Below are 23949 nucleotides of genomic sequence, written 5' to 3' on the forward strand. Positions count from 1 at the left end.
GGAAATCACATATCCAATAAGGATTTAATATCCATGATATATAAAGAGATGCTACAATTCACTTACAAAAAGACAAATGACCCAATTAAAAAAGGCACAAAAAACTTGAATAGACATTTGTCTATTTGTCCAAAGAAGAAATACAAATGATGAAAAACACATGAAAAAATGTTCAACATCACTAGTAATTAGGGAAATGCAAATCAGAACTACAATGAGATATCATTTCACACTTATCAGAATGGCCACTGTTAAAAAGACAGAACTACAAGTGTTAGAGAGGATGTGGAGAGACAGGAATGCTTATTCACTGTTGGTGGGAATGTAGAATGGCACAGACATTGGAGGACTGTCTGGCAGTTCCCAAAGAAGTTGAATATAGATTTGACCTGGCAATACCACTGCTGAGTATATACCCAGAAGAACTGAGAGCAGTGACACACGCAGACATCTGCACACTGATGTTCATAGCGGCATTATTCATGAGTGCCAAAAGAAGGAAACAACCCAGGTGCCCATCAACAGAGGAGTGGATGAACAAACTGTGGTGTATTCACACGATGGAATATTATGCAGCTATAAGAAGAAATGACGTCATAAAGCGTATGACAACATGCATGAACCTGGAGGACCTTACGTCAGAGTAAAGCAAGCCAGACAGCAAAGTACAAATACTGTATGATTGTGCTATTATGAACTAAATATATTGTGTAATCACATGGAGTTAATAACTTGAATTATGAATCACCAGAAAATAGAATGAGTTTAGAGAATGGAAAGCTGAGGGTTAACTTGTGCAGAACTGGTAAAAAGCATGTGTGATTATCTTTGGAAATGAATAGAAAAGGTGAAAGCCCAACATAATGTCTGTAACTAGTAGTACCATTATGTGTGTATGAAAGGGGTTTAAAGGGAAAGTCTAAGGTTAGGTATATTACTAAAAGGAAAGTTTAAAAATGTAACATGGAACTTTATAGCAGAGTGAAAATGCTGTGAGATATGAATATGGGTAAAATTGCAAAAAAAAGACCATTTTTCTTCGATTCTGAACAAATATATGTTAATACTACAAAATGTTAATATCAGACAATAAAAAAACCCCACTATGCTAAGTGAAAGAAATCAGAACCAACGTACTACATATTGTATGGTTCCATTTATATAATATGTAAATATAAATCAATTTGTAAAGATAAAATTAGATTAGTGGTTATGTAGGGCTGAAGAAGGAATGCTAAAGGGTGTGGAGTTTTTCATTTTGGAGTAAGGAAATTATTCTAAAATTTTTTGTGGTGATGAATGCACAACATTGTGATTATACTAAAAGCCATTGATTAGACACTTTGGATAGATCATATAGGATGTGAATATATCTCAATAAAACTGCTTAATAAATTAATAATTATGCAAGAATAGCCAGAAATAGCAGGTATGTACAGAAGGGGAAACAGAGATTGAGAGGTGAAGACTTTTCTTGTTTGTCTTTTTGTTGTTGTTTATTGAAATAATGAAAATGCTCTCTAATAATGATTAAAGTGATGAGTGCAGAACTATGTGATTATACCAACAACCATTGATTGTACACCCTGGATGGACTGTATGCCTTATTAATAGGTATCAATTAAAGGACATGAGACAAATCCTGTTCCTTGAATTCACTTCCCCAAAGATACTAGAGAGAGATGACCCTTAAGGTAGAGGAAAATGCCAATACTTGGGTTTCATACCCATTATCTCATTTAATACTTACAAAAACCCTGAGTAGGTATCATCCCCATTTTGGAAACGGCGAAACAATGGTTTAAAGAGCCTAACTTTCCCAAGATTACAAGTCTAGTAAATAACGGTGTCCACATTTGAACTCAGATTTGTGGGTCTGACTCAGTCATAACACCTGCCACTTGTTCCCATGGCAATGGAGGTAGCCTTTGAGACTGGCAGTCGTGCCCGTACACTGCCTGTCCACATACCAAGGACATTCATCATTTTTGTTTCTGTAGATCCCTGTATTCTATGATGTTGTCAAACCTATACTGCTTTTGTATCCCACAGAAATAATAAAGATATGAACAAGGGAAAATAGTGAAATCAGTGGCTCATAAAAACGTTGTGACATGCCTGTATCTTGGGGTGGTTTTTACCATCCGGAGGAATATAAAGAACGTGCAATACAGAAGGAAATTTAGGTTCTGGTCCTAGTTCTGCTCCTCACTAGCTGTTTGACCTTGGACAAGCCACTTCACTTCCGTGAGCCTCAGTTTTCTCATCTTGAGAGGTATCCGACTCCACAGAGTGATTGTGAGGGTCAAACAAGAAAACTAAAGAAGATAAATAGGCACATTTTAGACTGCAAAACGTGACCTCTTTCTTAGATAATATTATAAGTGTTACTCTACCAGATATGCTGAAGTTGCTCTTTCGTTGCAAGAAAGGGGGATCTCTTTAGCCATTTCCTGGGCACAGTCTCTTTAGAAGCAGGAATCCAGGGCCATTAACCAAGTTAAATGAATAGTGGTTGATTCTGCCAATTTATTTCCTATTCCAAGCTTTCTTTCCCTCTTTATCTCCACACATCTGCATGCCAGGAATGAAATTTCTTTTTTTCTGCAATGTCATTTTTTGATGGAAAGTTCCAGACTTACTCAGATGGGAGGAAGAAGGGGGAGAACAAAAGCCCACATTTCTTCAGCATTTCAGTCAACAACCTCATTTTCTTCTAACAGTTGAGAACTTCTTATGAATAATGGATGATAGCCTGATGAATATGCACACAGCCTATTATGTCTGTGAGGTTTGGTAAATAATTTATGAGCTAAAATGCTCCTCACCTTGTTACTGTACAAAAATTATGGGGAAAAAAAGGAACCATATTTACACTTTGAGCTGGTAGGGTGATTGGTCACAGAGAGTGACAGCAGACCACCAATAAAGTTTTACATCACGGCTAAAATAAAAATAAATAGAATAAAATATATGTATTTCAGGGTGAGTGGGGGAAATCTGTAACAAATGAGCATGCACAGTCACATTCCTTGTCACATACAAGTTTTCAGAAACTCTGGCTTCTCACCTTAAAATATCCCTGCATTGTTAGCAGCACTCAGAACCATCTCTCCTCCGTGACTCAGTCTCCTCACAGGATTTCAACGTGACCAGCTACAACTGACAGCTGCTCCCTTGATTAATAAAATCTGGCCTGGAAGCATTGCTACGCTCCCTCTCCTGACAGCTGAGGTTTTTCCTGTTGACAAATCTGGGCTCCCTGCTGTCTCATCCTTTAGCTCATCCCACCTGTTCTAGCTTTAGTCTTTTGGCAACAGCAGTGGATGCCTTTCATCTGGTCATGGGGGAGGGAATGACAAGATTGTCTATGGGAGTAAAGAAGATGTTTTGGAAAATATGGATGGAATCATGACAAGTATTTCAAGACTTGGAACCATGCCAATTTGAAGCCAGAGAAGATGGGACCCTATAGATTATCCGTTTAGCTTTCAGAAGCTTTCTAGGAATAAAGCACAGTGCCAAGGGAGACTCTTCCTGTCAACCGAGCATCCCTGATATGCCGTGTGTGGGGAGATCAGATGAAAGAGGAAACAGAAGGCCCTGTCCAGCATCTCTTAGGTAAACCATATACATTCTCAGGAAACAGAGTCAAGTAAGTACAAATGGGGAAGTGGATTTGGCTCAACTGATAGAGCGTCCGCCTACCAAGTGGGAGGTCCAGGGTTCAAACCCCAGGCCTCCTTGACCCATGTGCAGCTGGCCCATGCGCAGTGCTGATGCGTGCAAGGAGTGCCCTGCCACACAGGGGTGTCTCCCCGCGTAGGGGAGCCCAACGCTCAAGGAGTGCGCCCCGTAAGGAGAGCCACTCTGCACGAAAAAAGTGCAGCCTGCCCAGGAATGGTGCCACACACACTGAGAGCTGACGCAGCAAGATGACGCAACAAAAAGAGACACAGATTCATGGTGCCACTGACAAGAATCCAAGCAGACACTGAAGAACACACACAGCAAATGGACACAGAAAGCAGACAACAGGGTGGGGGAAGAGGAGAGAAATAAATTTTTTTTAAAAAGCCTATAAAAAGAAAAGTACAAATGAAGGGCCTATTAGTAGAAATTATGTAATGAGGTTATTGGAGCAATGGTGTAATTAAAATTATAAAAGTAATTAGGACATTCTGGAATTGTTCAAGGTTTCTCCAGGGAGGTACGTTTTGAGTAGAGTTTGCAAAACAGAGTTTGCAAACCCAGTTAAATAGAAAGATAAGAGGGAAGCTAAGCCAACTTGACCTGGGCCCTGCCTACCTTTCCAACCTCATTTTATGCATCTTTCTGTCACTTGCTGTGTTCTGGCCACACTGATCCTCTTTCAGTTTCTTGAGCCCCAAGCTCCTTCCTGCCTCACTGCCTTTCCCTTTGCTAGTCTTCCTGCTTATCTCTCAGGTCTTATGATTTCCTTAGAGAAGTCTTTTCTGCTCCCCATTGTTAGTCTCACTGATATATTTATGTTTGTTTTTTGTTTTATATCTGTTTCCCCCCCGGAGACTATTAATTCCAAGAGAGCAATCTGTTTTGCTCTCCACTGACAATGAGCACCCAACTCAGTTCTGGCACAAAGTAGATAATAAGTATTTGTTGAGGGAAGCAGGTGTGGCTCAAGTAACTCAGCTCCCGCCTACCACATGGGAGGTCATGGTTCAGTTCTGGTACCTCCTAAAGAAGACAGTGAGCTGGCGTGATGGCAGGCACGGCAAGGTGACACAACAAGATGACTCAACAAGAGACACGAGAAGAAAAACATAATGAGAGACACAACAAAGGAGGGAGCAGAGGTTCCTAGTGCCTCCTAAAGCAAAAAACGAGCAGGACAGCAAGTGACGTGATGGGCAGGTGTAACAAAATGATGCGACAAGAGACATAAGAAGAAAAAACAATGAGAGACACAAACAAAGCAGTAGTCAGAGGTGGCTTAAGCGATTAGGCCCCTCCCTCCCACATAAGAGGTCCTGGGTTTAGTTCCCGGTGCCTCCTAAAGACAGCACACAGCAAAGTGCAAACAATGAGGGGGTGGGGAGAAATAAGTAAATAAAATAAATCTTTAAAAAAAAGTATTTGTTGAATAAATTAAAGCTCAGAAGACATGAGAAGTGGGAGTGAAGGAGAAAATGTGCTGTACTGAGGATCCTGTTGCACAGTCTTATTTGGCATGGGAAGGAGATGGAAGTCATTGGTGGCATATTTTCCCAGCTCACCTAAGGAAATAGTTATATTGTTGGTATTTTTTTTGTATTATAAAAGTAATATATGTTTATTGCAAAACAAGTGCCAATGCCAAGTATTGACCAGAACTTTCATAATTTACTGTGAAGGATATAAATTGGTTCCAACAGTTTGGAAACTTTTTAGTATTATCTAAAAAAGCTAAATATATATCCCAAATCTAGCAATTCCACTCCTAAATATTTGCCCAGGAGAAATGAGTGCATATGTTCACCAAAAGATTTGTACACTACTGGTAGCAGCTTTATTCATAACAGCCAAAACATGAAACAACCCAAATGCCCAAAAGTAATAGAATGGATAAATAAATTGTGGTATAATTATACAATGGGATACTACCCAATAATAATAATAATAATAATAATAAAGAACAAACAACACTGTGGCACACAACAACACAGATGAACTTCAAAAACATGTTGAGTGGCAGAAGCCAGGCACTGAAGAGTACATTGGGGGAAGCGGACGTGGCTCAACTGATAGAGCGTCCATCTACCATATGGAGGGTCCAGGGTTCAATCCCCAGGGCCTCCTGACCTGTGTGGTAAGCTGACCCATGCGCAGTGCTACCGTGCGCAAGGAGTGCCGTGCCATGCAGGGGCGCCCCTGTGTAGGGGTACCCCACACGCAAGGAGTGTGCCCTGCAAGGAGAGCTGCCCTGCGTGAAAAACAGTGCAGCCCACCCAGGAGTGGCACTGCGCACGCTGAGAGCTGACACAGCAAGATGATGCAAAAAAAACCAGTTTCCCGGTACCACCGGATAACACAAGCAGACACACACAGCGAATGGACACAGAAAGCAGACAAGGGGGGGAGGGAGAGAAATAAATAAAATAAATCTTTTTTTAAAAAGTGGTCAGGATACCTTCTATCCACTTTAAAAAAAAAAAAGAGTACTTTGGGTCTGATTGCATTTATATGAAGTTCAAGAACCGGCAAAACTAATCCACAGTGATAGAAATCAGAGTAGGAGTTACTCTGGGAGTTTATCAACTGGCAAAGAGGACAAGGGAGCCTTCAGAAGTGTTGGAAATTCTCTACATTTTGTTCTGGGTGCTGATGTGTGTGTGCCTGAACATTCTTCAAGTTGTACCCTTAAGATTCGTGTACCCGGGAGCAGATGTAGCTCAAGTGGTTGAGTGCCTGCTTCCCATGTACGAGCTCCCAGTTAGATCCCCAGTGCCTTCTAAAAACAAAACAAACAAACAAAACCAACTAGGGGAAGCCGATAAAACTAAGTGGTTGAGTGAGGGCTTCCCACATATGAGGTCCCAGGTTCAATCCCCAGCCTCAGTACATCAAAAACAAAACAAAGCACAATAAAAAGATTTGTGCACTTTAGTATGTGCATGTTATACCCCCAATAAAAAATCAAACAGGGGAAGCGGACTTGGCCCAGTGGTTAGGGCGTCCGCCTACCACATGGGAGGTCCGCGGTTCAAGCCCCGGGCCTCCTTGACCCGTGTGGAGCTGGCCCACGCACAGTGCTGATGCGCGCAAGGAGTGCCCTGCCACGCAGGGGTGTCCCCGCGTAGGGGAGCCCCACGCGCAAGGAGTGCACCCCGTAAGGAGAGCCGCCCAGCGCGAGAGAAAGTGCAGCCTGCCCAAGAATGGCGCCGCACACACGGAGAGCTGACACAGCAAGATGACGCAACAAAAAGAAACACAGATTCCTGGTGCCCTGATAAGGATAGAAGCGGTCACAGAAGAACACACAGCGAATGGACACAGAGAGCAGATAACTGGGGGGGAGGGAAAGAAAGAAAGAAATAATAAATAAATAAATAACAAATCTTTTTTAAAAATCGAACAAAAAATAGAAGTAATATATGCTCATTGTCAAAAATTCAAGCAATACAGAAGTGTGTATAATATAAATTCAGTCTCCTCCCAAAGAAAACCATGATCAACAATCTGTTTTTTTGTTTTCTTTTTTAATCATGTGATTAACATTTTGATGTATGTTTCTCTGAACACCTCTGATCACATCTGTATTTGTCCTCAGATGACTCCTGATAACCACATTATCCAAAGCCCTTGATCAATCTGTGTGTAGCACCAAACTGAGTCACACAGACTAGACGTTTCAGCCCATGTGTACGTTCAATAGCATTACTGAGTCCCTTCTTCACTTGAAAAGTAACAGGGAGTACAAATATGAGGAACAATTCAGACTGTCAAGGAACTGACAGGAGGGGAGAGCACACAAGAACTTCAAGAGCTACGATACAGGGCCATTAAGATTCAAACTAGTGTGCAGGTAACAACATTTTAAAAGCTTACAGTTTTCAAAGATTTTTCACACACGGTTTTCAAAGTTCCAAAGTTTCACTCACAGGCTCACAAATAAACTTCCTGAAAGCGTTGTGAAGCAGTCATTGTAGATATTATCCTCATTTTATAGGTAATAGAGATGTTAAATTACTTGTCTGGAATACCGGTGGAAGGGCTGAGACTAAAACCTAAGTATTCTGACCCGTAATCCACTGATAATTCATAAATCTGCTACCAGCAGTGCCTCCACATCTCCAGAGGGAAAAGCGAGCTGATGCCTGAGCTCGGCAGGCCAGGCAAATGGTGATGATGCCAGGTCTCAAGCAGGAAGCTTCTGTGAGCCGGGCCTCCGGCTGTGAGCAAGCTCCAGATAACATTTTGGCCAACAGGGTGTAGTGACGGGCTGGAGCCACCTGGCGCTGTGGCCCTCTCCCCTCCACCTCCTGCAGCGTCCTTCCACCAGGTGGGCCGGAGGAGGGGGCTGGGGAGGGCTGAGTTCTCCTTCTATCCAGGGAGAGGGTCCCAGGCTTCCTTTCTCCGCACACTACCGCGGGCTCTCCTGTGAATCATCAGACCACCAAATGTGGGGGAGAAGGGGGAAAGGAAGGAAAGCGGCCTGGGCTGAAGGCTGCCTCGGGATTGAGAGCCACGCTCCCTGGATTTCCAGAACTCCCATCTTCCCCAATTCTCCCCTCATTCCTCTCTTCCCCTCTGGTGTCCCAATTCCTTCCCCTTCCGCTGGCCAGCTGCTTCTCCCATCTGCTCTCCCTCAGCCCTAACCTTGGTTTTTTCGTTTCTTCTCCCTTTTTCCCTACCTTCAAAAGCCACCAGAGACACCAAACCCTTCCCCCCACCCTCACTACCACAAAGACACAGCACTGTTTTCCACCATTCCACCCAACTTTCTCTTCGCGTTTCCTCGCCGACTTGGATGAGAAGGCAAGGGAGGCAGCTGTGTTTAGACAACACAGCCCCCACCACGTGCCCGGAGCGGGGCGGCGGCAGAAGTGGCCCGAGCCGCGGGAGAGCCTCGGGCCCCCCCTGGGGTGGAGCTGGGGCGCAGGACACAGGCGCGGTCACCGAGGTCCGCCGCCCCTTTCTCCCAGTCGAGCCCGGGCCTGGGGGCTCGGGAAGAGACGGGGACTCCACTTCCCACGTCGCGAGGACGAACCCGGAGAGTGGGAGTGGTCGCCGTCCCCGCCCCAGCCCACGGCAGAAGGGAGAGGGGCACAGGGTCCCCCGGGCCGACTCCCGCGCTCCCGTTCTCGCACCTTCCAAAACAAAACGCCCTCCAGAGGCGCCTCGAAGGGGGCCACGGAACCAGCCCCGCCCCGGCCCCGAGGGGGCTCCCAGGGCCTCACCGCTGGGCCGAGCACTGAGGGGCCCCCCTGCGCGCGCGCCGCCCGGCCCCCCGCGCCCCCGCGCCCCCGGGCCCCCGGGCCCCCGGCCCTCCCCGCCGCCCGCCCAGGCCGCCGCCCCCGGTGGCTGGCGCGGGCGGTGCAGCATGCGGCAAAGCTCTTTGCATAAATTATGCTCATGACGCAGCAGCTAAAAAAATCCAAGTAGCAGAAGGAGGGGAAAAAAGAGGGGGGGGAGGGAAAAAGGGGGGCCGAGGAAGGGGAAAAGAAGAAAAATATATACCTGACACCCCCCCCCCCAGCCTTCCCTTCCCGCTTCCCGGCCGTCCCCCTCCGCCCGGCTCAGCCCGCGGAGCCCCCTGCGGCGCTGCCCAGTCCGGGCTGGGGGCCCCGGGGCGGCGGCGGGTCCTGACCGGCTCCCGGGCCGAGCCGAGCCCAGTCCAGCCGCACTAGCTTCTTTGTCTGCGGGCGGCAGCCGCCCCGGCCCCGGCCCCCGGCCCCCTGGCCCGGGCTGTGAGATGAATCTCTAATCGGTGGCCGCCGGGCACCGGGGCGCAGGAGCTCGGGCGCGGGCTCCGGTGAGTAGCGGGGTCCGGGGCTGGGAGGGGTTTGCACGGAGGGGGAGGGGGCCGGGCAGGGGAGGTTTCGGGTTTGGTTAATATGCAATGCCCGTAATTAGCATAATTTATATATTTATGATAAAGAGAGGGAAAAAAAAAAAAGCCGCCGGGCCGGGGCGGGGGGATGCTGGGCCGGGGCGGCGGGGCGCTCCGGGAGCGGGACTGCGCGCGGTCGCCCGCCTGGGGCCGGGACCCCGGGGACAGCGCCCTCGCCGGCCCGCGGGCCAGCCTGGACCCGGGGTGGGGAGGGGGCGGCCGCCAGGTGGACCCCTTGGGGAGCCTGGACCTGGCCGCTCCCGGATCACGCCCCAGAAGCCCCGGTGGGGTCCGGCTCACGGGGACGCCTGATCCACAGCCCCGGTGGCCGCGGGGGGACGGCTTCTCGCCTGACCGGAGAACCCGGACGCCCGGGCCCCCGCGTTTAGGGACAGCTGAAGCGGCCAGGGGGACCTGTCACATTTCTCTTCCCGAGCCAGCCCTACGCCTGGGGGCCTGGCTGGTATTAAGGACTCGGGAGGAGCTGCGGGAGTCGGGGAGCGGTGGGAGGGTCACCATCAAGCAGCGCATGAGCTCTCATAAATATTTAACAGCAGTATTATTATTAATAAATAATCATCATAATGGGCATTTTCACTGGGCAAGGCCGGTGGAGCCCCAGGTTGCCTTCTTACCTCCACTTCAGGATTGTGACCCTCACTCTGCCTAAAACCTTCACAAAAAAAGCCTCTGCTGCTGGGCAGGGGGAAATAAAATCTGCCAGGAACCCTTCCAAGGCAACCGAAAAGAAGCCCTGCATAGATATTAGCAGTATCTGCTCCTGATTCCTTGTTCTGAAAGTAGAGGGTTGGTCTTCAGGTGGTCATAGGCATATATTTCTCCTTCGCTTACCTCGGGAGCCTATAACATGACCCGTGGAGACCATTGGGAAATAATTCCATTTTGATTGAAGCCCTGGTGCTTAGGGTGATGCTTCTGTGACCTGGTACTTCTTTGCACATTTGCTGTAAAATTTCGTTCATTCATTCATCGGTTCACTAAAAACACCCACTATGTGCCCTGCTCTGAATAATTTAGATAAAGCTTCGTGGAGTTTATATCCAGGGGCCGGGAGGGGGAAGTAGGCAGATGGTAAACGTGAAAATGAACAAAATAATATCAAATAATGATTGTGTGTGTGTGTACGTGTGTGTGTGACAGGCATTTTTTTCTCTTCCTTGAGGTACTATCTGACAATTAAAAAGTGAACAAGAAGGAATTTGCTCTTTTAAGGGCTCTCCACATGGTGAAGAAACCTGGGATCAGATATTAGCCTTCCCCTCCCTGTATTTTCCCACTCTTAAATAACAAAAGGACTCTTTTACATTTTTATAATGCTTTACAGTTTTTATATGCAAGTATTCAGATTTTTAAAAAATAGCATGTTATATATATGTTACAATAATAGTTATGATACTTACATGCCTGGCTCTGTTCTAAGTTCTTTACCTAAATATTACTAATTTAATCATCACAGTAACCCACGAGGTGGGTGCTATGATTTAGGCCCATATAATGAAACCAAGATTCAGAGATGACCTGTGCTGAAACTGGGTCTTCTGCTTTTAAGCTCCATGCTCTTTGTATGTTAGAATGAAGCCATAAATGGAGTGGCCCCCTGGGACAAACTGGCCAAGGGAGGGAAGCTCAGGAATGAGGAGGTGGACTGGCACATTCGGAAGGGGTAGGTTTAAGCAGGTTCTCCCGCTTCTTTGGAATCATTTTCAGTAGCCCCAGTTCTGGGAATGGGGGCTAAATTTTGAAATGGGATATGTGCTTTGAGTGAGAAGGTAAGAAATATGAGGCGGCTTTACTGAGGCTGTGATATGACCTGGTATCTTAATTTATGTTTTTAGTCCATTTTCATGAACCCCCTGCTATGTACCAGGCATTCTGCTAGGCACTGGGGAGGTGGTGGTAAGCAGACATGGTCCCTGCCCTCTTTGAGCTCATACTGGGGAACATATATATATATTTTGTTTTTTGTATTTCATGTGCCTCTTCCCCTCCCCTTTCTGGGAATGAATCAGATTGGAGCACAAGGGAATGTCTAAGATTGCAAATGGTCGGTTGGGAAAGGGGAAATGCAGTTATTTGCTACTTCCCTTTTTGCCTCTCGGTCTCTCCCTTCTTATGGCCCATGCTTGAGCCTAGCCGCCCTGCCGGCAGCTTGGAAAGCCATTTATCTCTGACCCTGGGTCCAGAGTCTCTGGGGGTCTGGAGCAGAACCGAGCACCTCAGTTTCTCAACATGTTCTGATTGCTGAGGGCCAAAATGGCCCATCAGCCCTCCTCCTGTTTCCTGGAGGAGGCTACCTGTGTTGTTTGGGGCAGGTGGTCTTGGATTTGAGGTTGGCTCTGATCCTGACTTCAGTGTGCCCCTGGGCAAGTCCCCTGACCACCTGCTACTGCTACCTCCCTTTCCCTGTGGATAAAAATAGGAGTCACAGTAAGAGAACCGTGCTGAGCTTTTCACTTGTAGGACCCCATATCACAATATAACAACCCCATAAGGCTTGCTCATTTAATCACCCACCATTTTAACCTCTCTGAACCTCAATTTCCTCATCTTTAAAATGGTGAAAAATGAATCAGTGAAAGCACATTTTTATAATTGTGCTATTAACTATAGTCCATGGTTTAATTTAGGGTTGTGTAGTTCTATGGACTTTAAAAAAAATTTTATTCTATTACTACATCCACAACCTAACATTTCCTCTGTTAACCACATTCAAAAATATAATTCAGTGCCATTAATTGCATTCACAAATGTTGCCAAGCTGGGATTTGAATCCAGGTTTTCCCCTGAAGTCTAAGCCGTTATCTCTCTTTGATCCCCAACTTCCTCCTTTATAAGAATAGGTAGGGAAACGGACTTGGCCCAGTGGTTAGGGCGTCCGCCTACCACAAAGGGAGGTCCGTGGTTCAAACCCCGGGCCTCCTTGACCCGTGTGGAGCTGGCCCATGCGCAGTGCTGATGCGCGCAAGGAGTGCCCTGCCACGCAGGGGGGTCCCCCGCGTAGGGGAGCCCCGCGCACAAGGAGTGCGCCCCGTAAGGAGAGCCGCCCAGCGTGAAAAGAAAGAGCAGCCTGGGAAACGGACTTTGGCCCAGTGGTTGGGGCGTCCGTCTGCCACATGGGAGGTCCGCGGTTCAAACCCCGGGCCTCCTTGACCCGTGTGGAGCTGGCCATGCGCAGTGCTGATGCGCGCAAGGAGTGCCCTGCCACACAGGGGTGTCCCCCGCGTAGGGGAGCCCCACGCGCAAGGAGTGCGCCTGTGAGGAAAGCCGCCCAGCGTGAAAAGAGAGAGCAGCCTGCCCAGGAATGGTGCCGCCCACACTTCCCGTGCCGCTGACGACAACAGAAGCGGACAAAGAAACAAGACGCAGCAAATAGACACCAAGAACAGACAACCAGGGGAGGGGGGGTAATTAAATAAATAAATAAATCTTTAAAAAAAAAAAAAAAAAAGAAAGTGCAGCCTGCCCAGGAATGGTGCCGCCCACACTTCCCGTGCCGCTGACAACAACAGAAGCGGACAAAGAAACAAGACGCAGCAAATAGACACCAAGAACAGACAACCAGGGGAGGGGGGGTAATTAAATAAATAAATAAATCTTTAAAAAAAAAAAAGAAAAAAAAAAAAGAAAGTGCAGCCTGCCCAGGAATGGCGCTGCCCACACTTCCCGTGCCGCTGACGACAACAGAAGCGGACAAAGAAACAAGACGCAGCAAATGGACACCAAGAACAGACAACCGGGGGAGGGGGGGAATGAAATAAATAAATAAATCTTTAAAAAAAAAAAAAAGAATAGGTATAATAATAGCTAATGTCATTTTTCTTAGAGTTTTGTACAACAACTCCCAGGTAAGCTTTCTGCTCTTTTATTATGATGAATTACCCATGAGAAAACAGATATAAAGTAACCTGCCATCTGCAGAGAGTCTCATAGCTGGTCAAGCTCCAGTATTTGTTTACCTAACCACTGAGCAACATGGCCTCGTGGGGCTGGTGTCAGAATTGAATAATAATCGTTAACATGTATTGAACCCTTATTATGGCTTACTATAGTACTTTCCCATTTCAAATAGAGGTAGGGCCTTGCCCAAGATCTCACAGCTGAGAAATAATGAATTTAGGAGATGAACCTAGGTTCTTAATTGCTACATTAAATTGAAATGAGATAATGTATATTGATGATTACAATAGTCTTCATTTTCTGAGTGCTTGCTTTGTGCCAGACATTGATCTAAGTAGCCTTTTTACATGCACCAATTCATTCAGTCACCTATGAAGTAGGTGCTATTATTATTCTCATTTTTAATGGATGAAGAAACTGAGGCATGGAGATTAAATAATTCGCCCAAAATCTTACAGATAGTAAATATCAAAGCTGAGATTGTGAATCCAGATTCTGTGCTCTTAACCCCAATTCTATGTGCAAAGGGCTTGGATCCCAATAAACTAATGACTATTATCCTTCAGATGGTAGGAAGGGAAATCTGTCCTGGTGCCAGAAATAGAGAGGGTCACAAGGATATACAGAAAAAAAAAATACATCACCCATTGAATAATGACTGTTTGAAAGAGGGAGCCTGCCTGGAGTCTGGCAATTTAAGATCAGGGCAGATAATAGCACAGGAGAGGGTGTGGTGTTCCTTCCCATCAGCTGCTGAAGCCGCAGGGACCGGTGTGATAGTGGTACAAAGAGGGGGGAGGGGAGTGGGTATAGCTCAGTAGTTTGAGCACCTGCTTCCCGTGTACAAGGTCCTGGGTTCAATCCCCTGTACCTCCTTAAAAAAAGAAGGGGGGTGGTGGATTCTATGTATATGGGAAGATAGAGCCAACAGGACTTGCTGAAGGAATAAATGTAAGAGAAAGACAGTGAAGCAGATATGGCTCAAGCATCTGGGCACCAGCCTACCACAAGGGAGGTCCCGGGTTAGGTTCCCAGTGCCTCCTACAGAAGATGAGCAAGACAATGAGCTGATGCAACGAGATGACACAATGAGGAATACGCAATGAGAGATCAACAAGCAGGGAGTGGCGGGGGGTGGGGTGTGTATGTCTCAAGCAGTTGGGCACCTCTCTCCCTCCCACATGGGAGGTACCAGGTTTGGTTCCTGGTGCCTCCTAAAAAAAAGAAAAGAAAAGAAGATAATCAGACACAGAGCATACAAAGCACAGACACAGAGAGTAGACAGCGAGTGCAAATGAGGCAGGGGGAGAAATAAGGAAAATAAAAGAATAAACCAGAAAGATAAAAGCAAAGGTGAATGCAAGGTTTTTGACCTGAGCAACTGTGGAAGATGGTGAAGGCTACAGACAAGTGGAGCAGGTGTAGGGTGGAAACAGGAGTTTGGTTTTGAAGGTGTTGAGCGTGAGAATACGTGAACAGTCAGTAGGCAGTTGGATAGAGGAGTCTGAAGCTCCGGGGTGAGGTTCAAAGTGGGGCTTTAGATTTAGTATTTGTCGAACTGAGTGAGACCACCCAGGAAGTAGAGAGTGGATTCTGCATCAGTCACCTCAGCCCCAGCTACTATTCCATTATACACAATCTCCTCCTTCCTGGCCTTGTGGCCGTTCTAAATTGCAGCTCTGCAGGAGGTTAGGCAGGTGCACAGTTTAAATACATAACGTGGTTTAGAGTTGAGGTCAACATCCCAGCAAGAGAAACTTAGTGTTAACAAAAATATGCAAGGGCGATTTCTATTGAATATGACAAAACCAAATTCGGTTCCACCAGCCATTCCTTGGAGTCTGCTAAAGTCACAAAGTACTCTCCACATCAAAAAATTCCTGTATAATAAGAACATGTTTTACGCTTCAAAGACTTCAACCACAGGGCAGGGCACTCCTTGCGGGCATCAGCCCTGCGCATGGGCCAGCTCCACATGGGTCAAGGAGGCCCGGGGTTTGAACCACGGGACCTCCATGTGGTGGGCAGACGCCCTAACCACTGGGCCAAGTCCGCTCCACACACAACGAGTGCGCCCATAAGGAGAGCCGCCCAGCGCGAAAGAAAGTGCAGCCTGCCCAGGAATGGCGCCGCACACACGGAGAGCTGACACAGCAAGATGACGCAACAGAAAGAAACACAGATTCCTGGTGCCGCTGATAAGGATAGAAGCAGTCACAGAAGAACATGCAGCGAATGGACACAGAGAGCAGACTGGGGTGGGGGTGGGGGTGGGAGAAATAAATAAAAAATAAATCTTTAAAAAAAAAAGCAAAAAAACTTCAACCACATTGAGTTTTAAGGGAGTGATTGACACCACGGAAATAGGTCTGAGTTAAATGGCTGAATATCACACAAGTTCCATTTTCCTCTACATAAGACAAGATTTTTCTTACTCACAATTTTGTATCTGAAACACACCACCGTGGAAGCAAAGTACAAGGACCGCACAAAACTGTGTTAATTGCTCCTCGGGCTGACCTTCTTCCTTTTCTCCATCCACCTTGGCACTTAACCATTTTGTATGTAGTTCTTTTTATTTCCTTGACTCCCCACATTAGAATGTAGGCTTCTTGACTACGGTGGGGAATGTATTTTTTCTTCACAGTGTCCCCAGTGCCAGCATCTAGTAGCCACTGAAATATTTGTTGTATAAATGAAGGTCGAGGCATTTCAGGATTTCTCCTACTAGGCTCTCAGGCTATACTAGGGAGTTCTGATTTGTTTGGGATTTTTCAAAGCGCTTCTTGGGTGTTTTGGAATGCTGCCCTAAACTCAAAGCATTTCCCAGAGGAGAATGACTCCTCTAGCTCAAGCCCCTCCACTGAAAGTGCTGGATAATCCTGGCCCTCTCTGGATTCTCCAAGTGTGGGCAGATGTGTCGGCATCCAGGGGGTTTATTCTCCCTCTGAGGTTCTCTGGCCTTACAGATGTTAGTGCTGAAGAGCAGGGCATCAGTGAGCCATCTGCTAGCCAGTTTGGATGCCTTGCCAGGTTTGATTCAGATTGTGTTTTTCAAACTTGACTCACTGGAGAAAGAAGGCAAAGGGGGAAGCTTGAACCAGAGCAGACCCGCTGTGATCTTTTTACGTATTGGGGTTCTACTGCCAGGGGTGGGTACAGGAGCCCCTTCTCCTAAAACAGATGGCTGACTGTCTCTCCTCGCCAGCTGTGGACACTCGTGGCATCCTGGGCTCAGAGGAGGCCATCCAGATGTCCTATTTACCCCAGTCACTGGGGAAATGGCCAAAAGGCAAGATGAAGATGGCTGCCTGGTCAGTGAGAGCAAGCCACTGCCTGAGGCCTGAAAACCTGTGGCAGGCTTCTGGCAAGGTGGTTGGGAGTGGGTCCAGGGGAAAGTCTGCAGACACCAAGCAAGGGGAACATACAAGAGCTAGAGGAGAATCCAAACGGTGAGTGTCTGCTTATTGGAGAGATGTTTGTATCACCTACGGATCTCCGATAGGCACCCTTTGAAGATAAGACTAAACAAGACGAGAGAGGCTTTTGTCTCCATTCTGCTTGGATTTCCAGGTAAAGGATGGGCCGGTTAGTGGATTAGGGTAAACCTGGAAGTGGTCAGAGGCTCTGATCCAGGACTGACCTTGCCCCCGACACAAAGGACTGGACACCTGAGACCTGGGTTGATATCCATAGGCTCCTGGAATCTCAAGGGTCACAGGGATGTCAGCATCGCCCAGGCCTGACCTGCTGCTTAAATCCCCCCAATTACAGCCACAGAGTGGACACCTGGGCCCTGCTTAACCACTCCCTGTGAGTGGCCGTGGTTGGCAGCAGGTAACCAGAGGAGACAACAAGGCTACAAGTAGACTTCAACCCTCCTTGCGCAGACGACCCATTGTCCCATAACGACTGGCTACAGCTCTCCCCTGCCTAAAAGCCGTCTTTGGAACTGTAAAATTCCTTTCCCTATGAAATGTATGCATCAGGCTATTATGGACCCAAACCCACCTTGCACACATCCCCTTTCAGCTTTGCCTCTGCCTCTTCATTGATTTTGTTTTTAAATGACTGCTACTTGACTTTTATAGGAAACAACTTTCATGGCTCATCTCAGTTCCCACCCAGAAGTGGTGGTAAATTGCTAAACTGTCTGCAAAACTCATGGAAGGCTCCCATGGATATTACATTAAATGGGAGATATTATAAAATCTCACCTGGGATTAAGGCTAGAGCCCCCATGAGGTGGGCAGATGCCCACTAGGTCTTCTAGTAAATTTCCCTGCCCCTCCTACACCCCTTTATCCTACCTCAAATGGAAGGAGTTCTTTTACTCTTATTTCAAATTGTTAGATGTCTTGAATTGCTTGCTCTCCCCTTTATCCCCATTCTAGGGGGTCAGGGGAGGGAGGAGAAGGAAGGAACCTCATGGATTTCCTTGCCTGGTTGACCAGGGAACATTCTGCCAAGGGGCAAAGCTGCTAAAATCCTGAAACCCCAGGAGTGACCCAGCAATTTCACTTCTGTTAGTAAGTATAGGAGTCCAAAAACAATCGTGTGCCTGGTTGTTCAATGGCAGCATTATTCACAATAGCCAAAAGGTGACAACAACCCAATGTCCTTCAGCTGATGAATGATTAAAATGTGGTCTATCCCTATGAGGGAATAGTATTCAGCTATAAAGAGGAACGAAGTGATACGTTACAACATGCGATACTGTTACAACAGAGGTGAACCTTAAAGGCTTCATGCTAAGTGGAAGTAGCCTGATACGCAGAAGGCTACATGGTGTGTGATTCCATTTATATGAAATACCCAGAACGGGCAAATCCATTGACAGAAAGCAGATTAGTGGTTGCCAGGAGCTAAGGGGAGGGGAGAATGGGAGCAGCTGCTTGATGGATATAGGGTTTCCTTTTGGGGTGACAAAAATGTTCTAGTGCTAGATAGTGGTGATGGTTGCACATCATTGTGAATGTACTAAATGCCACTAAACAGCATATTTTAAAATGGTTAAAATAATGATTCTATGTTAGGTGAATTTTACCTTAACTGAAAGAAAAAAAAAAAAAAGTCCCAGAAGAGAAGAAGCGAAAGGGAAAGGTAAGGAATCCAGAACATCTCTCTGAGCTTAGTTTTCTCCTTTGTAACATGATAATACTAATCCCCCGCCCCCCCCCCCCCACACACACATCAAGCCGGCATGAATAATACATGAATTAGTGTTAACAAAAAGTAGTTAGCACACCGTAGGCTCTCACAATAAATGTTTGTTATGTCAGTTATTTTCTTTCCTGTATAAGTGGTTTGCCCCTTTTGTTACCTTTATTTCTTAGGCTGTGGTTTGTGGCTTCAGACTGACACCTGTTCTCACACATGCTTTTCCCACTCCTCACTGCATGTGGCAGACTACTCTACCATCTGGGATGTCTTCCAGCCTCCTGTGTTACAGGCCAGTGTGGTGCTTGACTCACTGCCTCAGAATCACCTGAGCTCTGATTCTGGGGGACCCACTTGCTTAATCAGAATCTCTGGGAGATCTGGGGGGAGGATTTAGGGTTCTTCATTTTTAATAAGTGTTCTAGGTGATGATCACGCACATTAGGGTTTGAGACCACTTTATTAACTTATTCCTACCTTTACCATCTCTTTCAGGAAGTCTGCCCAGATTCCCCCCCGCCCCAAGAACCATTCTGATACTCATAGTCCTCCTTAGCATGTGTGAAGTTCTGGGTATTTGGGTTACGTGCACCTTGGGTTCTGTAGGTTGTGCTCTCTCCCATTGGTCTGAGGTACTCCTGGGGACAGATACTTGGTTCTTTTCTTCCTCTTGTCACCTCATGCCCAGATATTCCTGGTTCCTCCACAGTGTAGGCTCTCCTGGGATGCCAGAAGAAGTGAGACACTTTTTCAGTAAATTTTTTTATTGGCTTTTTTTTAAAGATACATAGATCACACAAAATGTTACATTAAAAAATATAAGGGGTTCCCACATACCCCGCTCCCTACCCCACCCCTCCCACATCAACAACCTCTTCCATCAGTGTGGCACATTCATTGCATTTGGTGAATACATTTTGGAGCACTGCTGCACCGCATAGATTATAGTTTACATTGTAGTGTACAGTCTCCCCCATCCATTCAGTAAGTTCTTAGGATCCTGTTTCCTATATTCAAGCATACAGATACTCAAGAGAACTTAGTGTCTGTCTCAGCCTGCTGTTCTTCCGTTTCTGACTTTTCTGGATGGTACAGGAATTGTATTACTGTTTCACGTTAGCCTTTGCTTCTCCCATCCGGTCTCACCCCACAGGATGCACCAGGCGTGAGTCGGCCCCCACCCTGTCCTGACCATGGATCCTGGAGCCGGGCCAGATACGTCTCTTACTGTCAATGAGCAGGTATGTTTTTGGGGTGGGGTCACATCCCTGGTGGACTAAAGGGTGTTGGTAAAGGAGGAGAGTCCACAGAGCCCCTTACTGTTTCTTACCAAGGCTCAGGGCCAGCCCACCTGACTATCACGGGTAGTTGCCAGCTGGGATTTCTCAGGGGCTGAGTTTGGGATTTAAGCTGTGATTTTTAAGAGTGAAATTAAAATGCACGAGTTTGTGTTAAGTTTACATGGGGAAAGGTCTGGACAGCAGATAATTTACTCTTTGTTTTTTCTCTGACATATATTTTCTGAGTTTTCTGCAATGTCCGTTTATTACTTATGTAATTTTTAAAAGGAGAAAAAAAAAACATTAAAATCTCTTAATATGTAAGTGGAATAAAGTCCCACATAGGTCAAGTTTGAGGCAGAGAGGAAACTACTTTTGGGGGTTTATTTCACTCATAACTCCCCTTCTAGGTCACAATGTCACTTTTTCCCACAGAATCTTTCTGGATGGATCCAGTTTGCGGGTGTAAGGAGTGTGTTGTATTGTGGGAGTGGCTTTGGGCAGGGACGAAGGGCAGGGAAGTTCTGACACAAAGCTTTGTGATGTACAGAGTTGGTCTCTATCCTTGAATGGTCCAATTAGAAGCATTTCAGTGTTGGGGACAGAGCTGGGTGCTGGATGTTTGAGCAGGGGAAGAAGGGCAAGCGTTTAGGGAGGCGACCACCTGCGTCATTAGTGCCTGGAGAATACCCTGGAGGTCTGAGTATGGCCACACAGGTGGCAGCGTTACAGCCACCCGCCTACAGGGTTTAGGTGCGGGGACAAGGAGGGAAGGGAGAGGCGAAGTCTTCAGAATTCCTGGCCTGTCCTGCAGGAAGTTAGCTTGCAGGGAAATCCTGGGTCTTCACCTCACAACTTCAGGAATAAAAAGAATCATGAGAGCTTAAAAAATTTACACCGCAAATAAAGTAATTTTCTTTTTAAGATTTATTTTTATTTCTTTCTTTCTCTCCCCACCCCCCAGTTGTCTGTTCTCTGTGTCTATTTGCTACATCTTCTTCTTTGTCCGCTTCTGTTGTTGTCAGCAGCACAGGAATCTGTGTTTCTTTTTGTTGCTTCATCTTGCTGCGTCACCTCTCCGTGTGTGCGGCACCATTCCTGGGCAGGCTGCACTTTCTTTCGCGCTGGGCAGCTCTCTTTGTGGGGTGCAGTCCTTGCGCGTGGGGCTCCCCTATGCGGGGGACACCCCTGCGTGGCAGGGCACTCCTTATGCGTATGAGCACTGTGCGTGGGCCAGCTCCACACGGGTCAAGGAGGCCCAGGGTTTGAACCGCGGACCTCCCATGTGGTAGGCGGACGCCCTATCCACTGGGCCAAGTCCACGTCCCATAAAGTAATTTAAAGTTCCCCTTTACCTTTCGGGAACTTCCAGGTGGTTCCATGGGAAGTGAAGAGGGATCTGCCCCTGGCCCAGCTTAAGCTATGGATGCCGTGTTGGGGGCACTCATCACCCCACTCTGATATTCCCGCAGCTGAGAGGACGTCTTTGTACGATTGTAGGGTGGGCCATTTACCACCCTCAGAACCGAGGCGAGGAGGGGGAGCAGAGAGGTGGTTTGGCTCTGTGGGACTTTTTCCAGATTGCAGGAGACCCTTCTGCCATCACCGGGGTCTCCTTGCTCCTAGCAGCTCCTTCTCTGGAGTCGGGGGAACATCAGGCTGCCCCAGGCTCTGCAATCCTCACACAACACACAGAGCACAAAGGAGATGTGCAGCCCCAAGTGCCCTCTCCCCTCTCCCCAGGCCCTGCCTCGGCTCGTCCCTCAGCAGTGTCCCCACCTCTGTTTGCAGGTCATCGTGATGTCGGGCCACGAGACCATCCGAGTGCTGGAAGTCGGAGTGGATGCCCAGGTCCCAGCCGAGGAGGAGAGCAAAGGGCCGGAGGGAGTGGCCCCCGAGGGCTCCCAGAGCGGAGGCCCCGCCCAGACCAGCGGACCTGCGGGGGGAGCCGGGCCAGACCACCCAGGCCCCTCTGCCGAGGCAACTGGTACGCGGCCACCGCTCCCACCTGGCTTTGCTCTGCCTGAATTCCTTTCCTGCGGTCTCCCTGAGGAGCCAGCGTGAGCCCCTGGGGCCCAGGTGGCTTCAGGGTCTTGACCTCCTGTCCACCGGACAGCCTGTGGCCACCGCCTGTATCCCGGCCAGCCACCAGGGCTAGCCCACACTCCTTTTCCCTGGAACCATAGTGCTAGTTTCAGCCACTCCCAGGCCTCAAGTGGGATGGGGCAGGGTGCGGTGAGGAGAGTGGCAGGGCTTAGTTTGGGGGATTGAATCAATCTCAGAGGTCAATACAAGACCCTCGGGGCTAACTCGGGATCCTGCCTGTCCTTCCAGCAAGTTGCTTCTGCGGTGGAGCTGGGAGGTCCCAGGGGCTAGGATGGAGGGCGTCTTCCCTGTCTCAGACTAAGGACGGCAGGGGGGCGGGATGGTGCAGACGTCCAGCTCCCTCTTCCAGCTGGGCTGGCGTGAGCCAAGCCTGCGGGACTTACAGGCGCTGCCCTTCTGCAAAGATGACCTTGGGGCATGAGCCTGGTTTTTCTGCACTCGGAAGATGATGGATCACCCCACAGCTAGCTAGAGGCTGGCGCTGTGGACGAAGCCCTGTCCTCTGGCCACAGGATACCATCCCTTTGATTCTTCTCCTTCGCACCTTGTGTAGTAGACGTCTCCTTCTGCCGGAAGCCTCGGACCTCCATTGCCACTTCCCCCAGAATCTGCCATGGTTCACCTCCCCTTACCTTCCGCCACACTTCGCCCCTTCCCTAGGCTGGAGATCTGGGGTGGAGGGGCGATGAGGGCTGGGGAGGAGCCAAGAAGAGAGCAAATGAAAACGGAGAAACAGTGACTCCTTACATGTGAAGCAGGAGCTCAACCACTGGGCCGTACCCCCTCCACAGAGAAATAGAGACTCCTTGACAAGGAAATGGAAAGTCCTCACGCTACTCCTACTTGAAAATCAGTCTGCAGAGTCATTTGGAGCCCTGTAACCTGGATTATCCCCCCCTCCCCCTTTAGAATAGAGGAATGCTGGGAGACATGGCCATTTTTCTCTAGCCTGGAAATGCTCTGCTTCCATGTTGAGGCCAGGTTGAGGTGGTACCCGCTCCCAAGGGGCAGTGTCCTGGAGAGCAGGCAGGGAAGGCAGGCTTCTGCCCTTTCCTCCTACCCTTTCCATTCAGCCTGGCCATCGTGGGGGTGGAGTCCCTCTTCAGAAAATGTGGTAGGTCTCCCAGGTTTATCCAAAGTGCCCCGACTCCCTTTCCATCCTTTTATCCACCTTCCATGTCTCACATCTTCTGGGGTCCAAAGACTTTTTCTCCTTAAATCTACTCCTTTTCTAAGGCTGCTCTCAGGAATGGATCCTAAACCAAACTTTACACTTTAGCATGAGTGTTACGGCACTGTGCATCTTCTTCCGGAGGTTTGTAATGTTTAAGCCTTTCACAAAAGGCTTTTCTCTGTAAAGGAAGTTTAGTCACTGTGAAGCAGGTAAGGGAAGTATTTTGGTGGTAACTCTTAAGAAGCTGCCAGCTTAGATTGTCGCCTTCATGGAATCTTCCTAGATATGCAATAATGAGAGCTTCCACTTATTAAAACAAACTTAATAGGAAACTTGTTCAGGGTGAAAATAGAATCTAGTAATTTGTGTCACTCTAAATTACAATCCAGTCCTTGTCACATATACCTATTTTAATAGCTACAGACACCGCAGGTACAGCATGACTCTGATGACCATCCCATTTCGTATACCTTTTCCTTTAATGACAGAGGTTTACATGCCTGATAATACCAGTTTGTTTCTCCATTCTGGCTTTGGCCATTCTCAACTTGTCTGGTGTTTCACTGTCATAAACAGTGCTGCTTTGAAAAGCATTGCCCTGGTCCCTTTTAAAATGCTTTTCTCTGAGGTACAGAGCACTCAAATTCCTTCTGAAGAGAAATTAATTGGTTAAATAGGAAGAAGTCTTAACAAGAAAAAATGATAATGCAAAACCTTGCTGTCAGTGAGAGGAAAATTTA

General features: G+C 47.6%; 1 protein-coding gene across 2 annotated transcripts in view; it reads left to right on the forward strand.

The window, feature by feature from the left end:
• The first annotated feature begins 9250 nt into the window (after positions 1 to 9250).
• The window catches only part of POU6F1 (POU class 6 homeobox 1), a 29522-nt gene continuing 14823 nt past the window's right edge, over positions 9251 to 23949 (forward strand). Inside the window, exons 1-3 of one of the 2 annotated variants that reach the window (XM_058308216.2) lie at positions 9251 to 9493; positions 19803 to 19890; positions 21721 to 21916. In XM_058308216.2, the coding sequence (XP_058164199.1) occupies positions 19843 to 19890; positions 21721 to 21916 (244 nt within the window). In that variant the 5' untranslated portion in view covers positions 9251 to 9493; positions 19803 to 19842. Of the gene's footprint in view, positions 9494 to 19780; positions 19891 to 21720; positions 21917 to 23949 lie in introns of those variants that run through there. The other variant, XM_071218901.1, reaches the window with a different exon arrangement.

The sequence above is a fragment of the Dasypus novemcinctus genome, chromosome 12, assembly GCF_030445035.2.
Source record: "Dasypus novemcinctus isolate mDasNov1 chromosome 12, mDasNov1.1.hap2, whole genome shotgun sequence".
Taxonomy (NCBI): domain Eukaryota; kingdom Metazoa; phylum Chordata; class Mammalia; order Cingulata; family Dasypodidae; genus Dasypus; species Dasypus novemcinctus.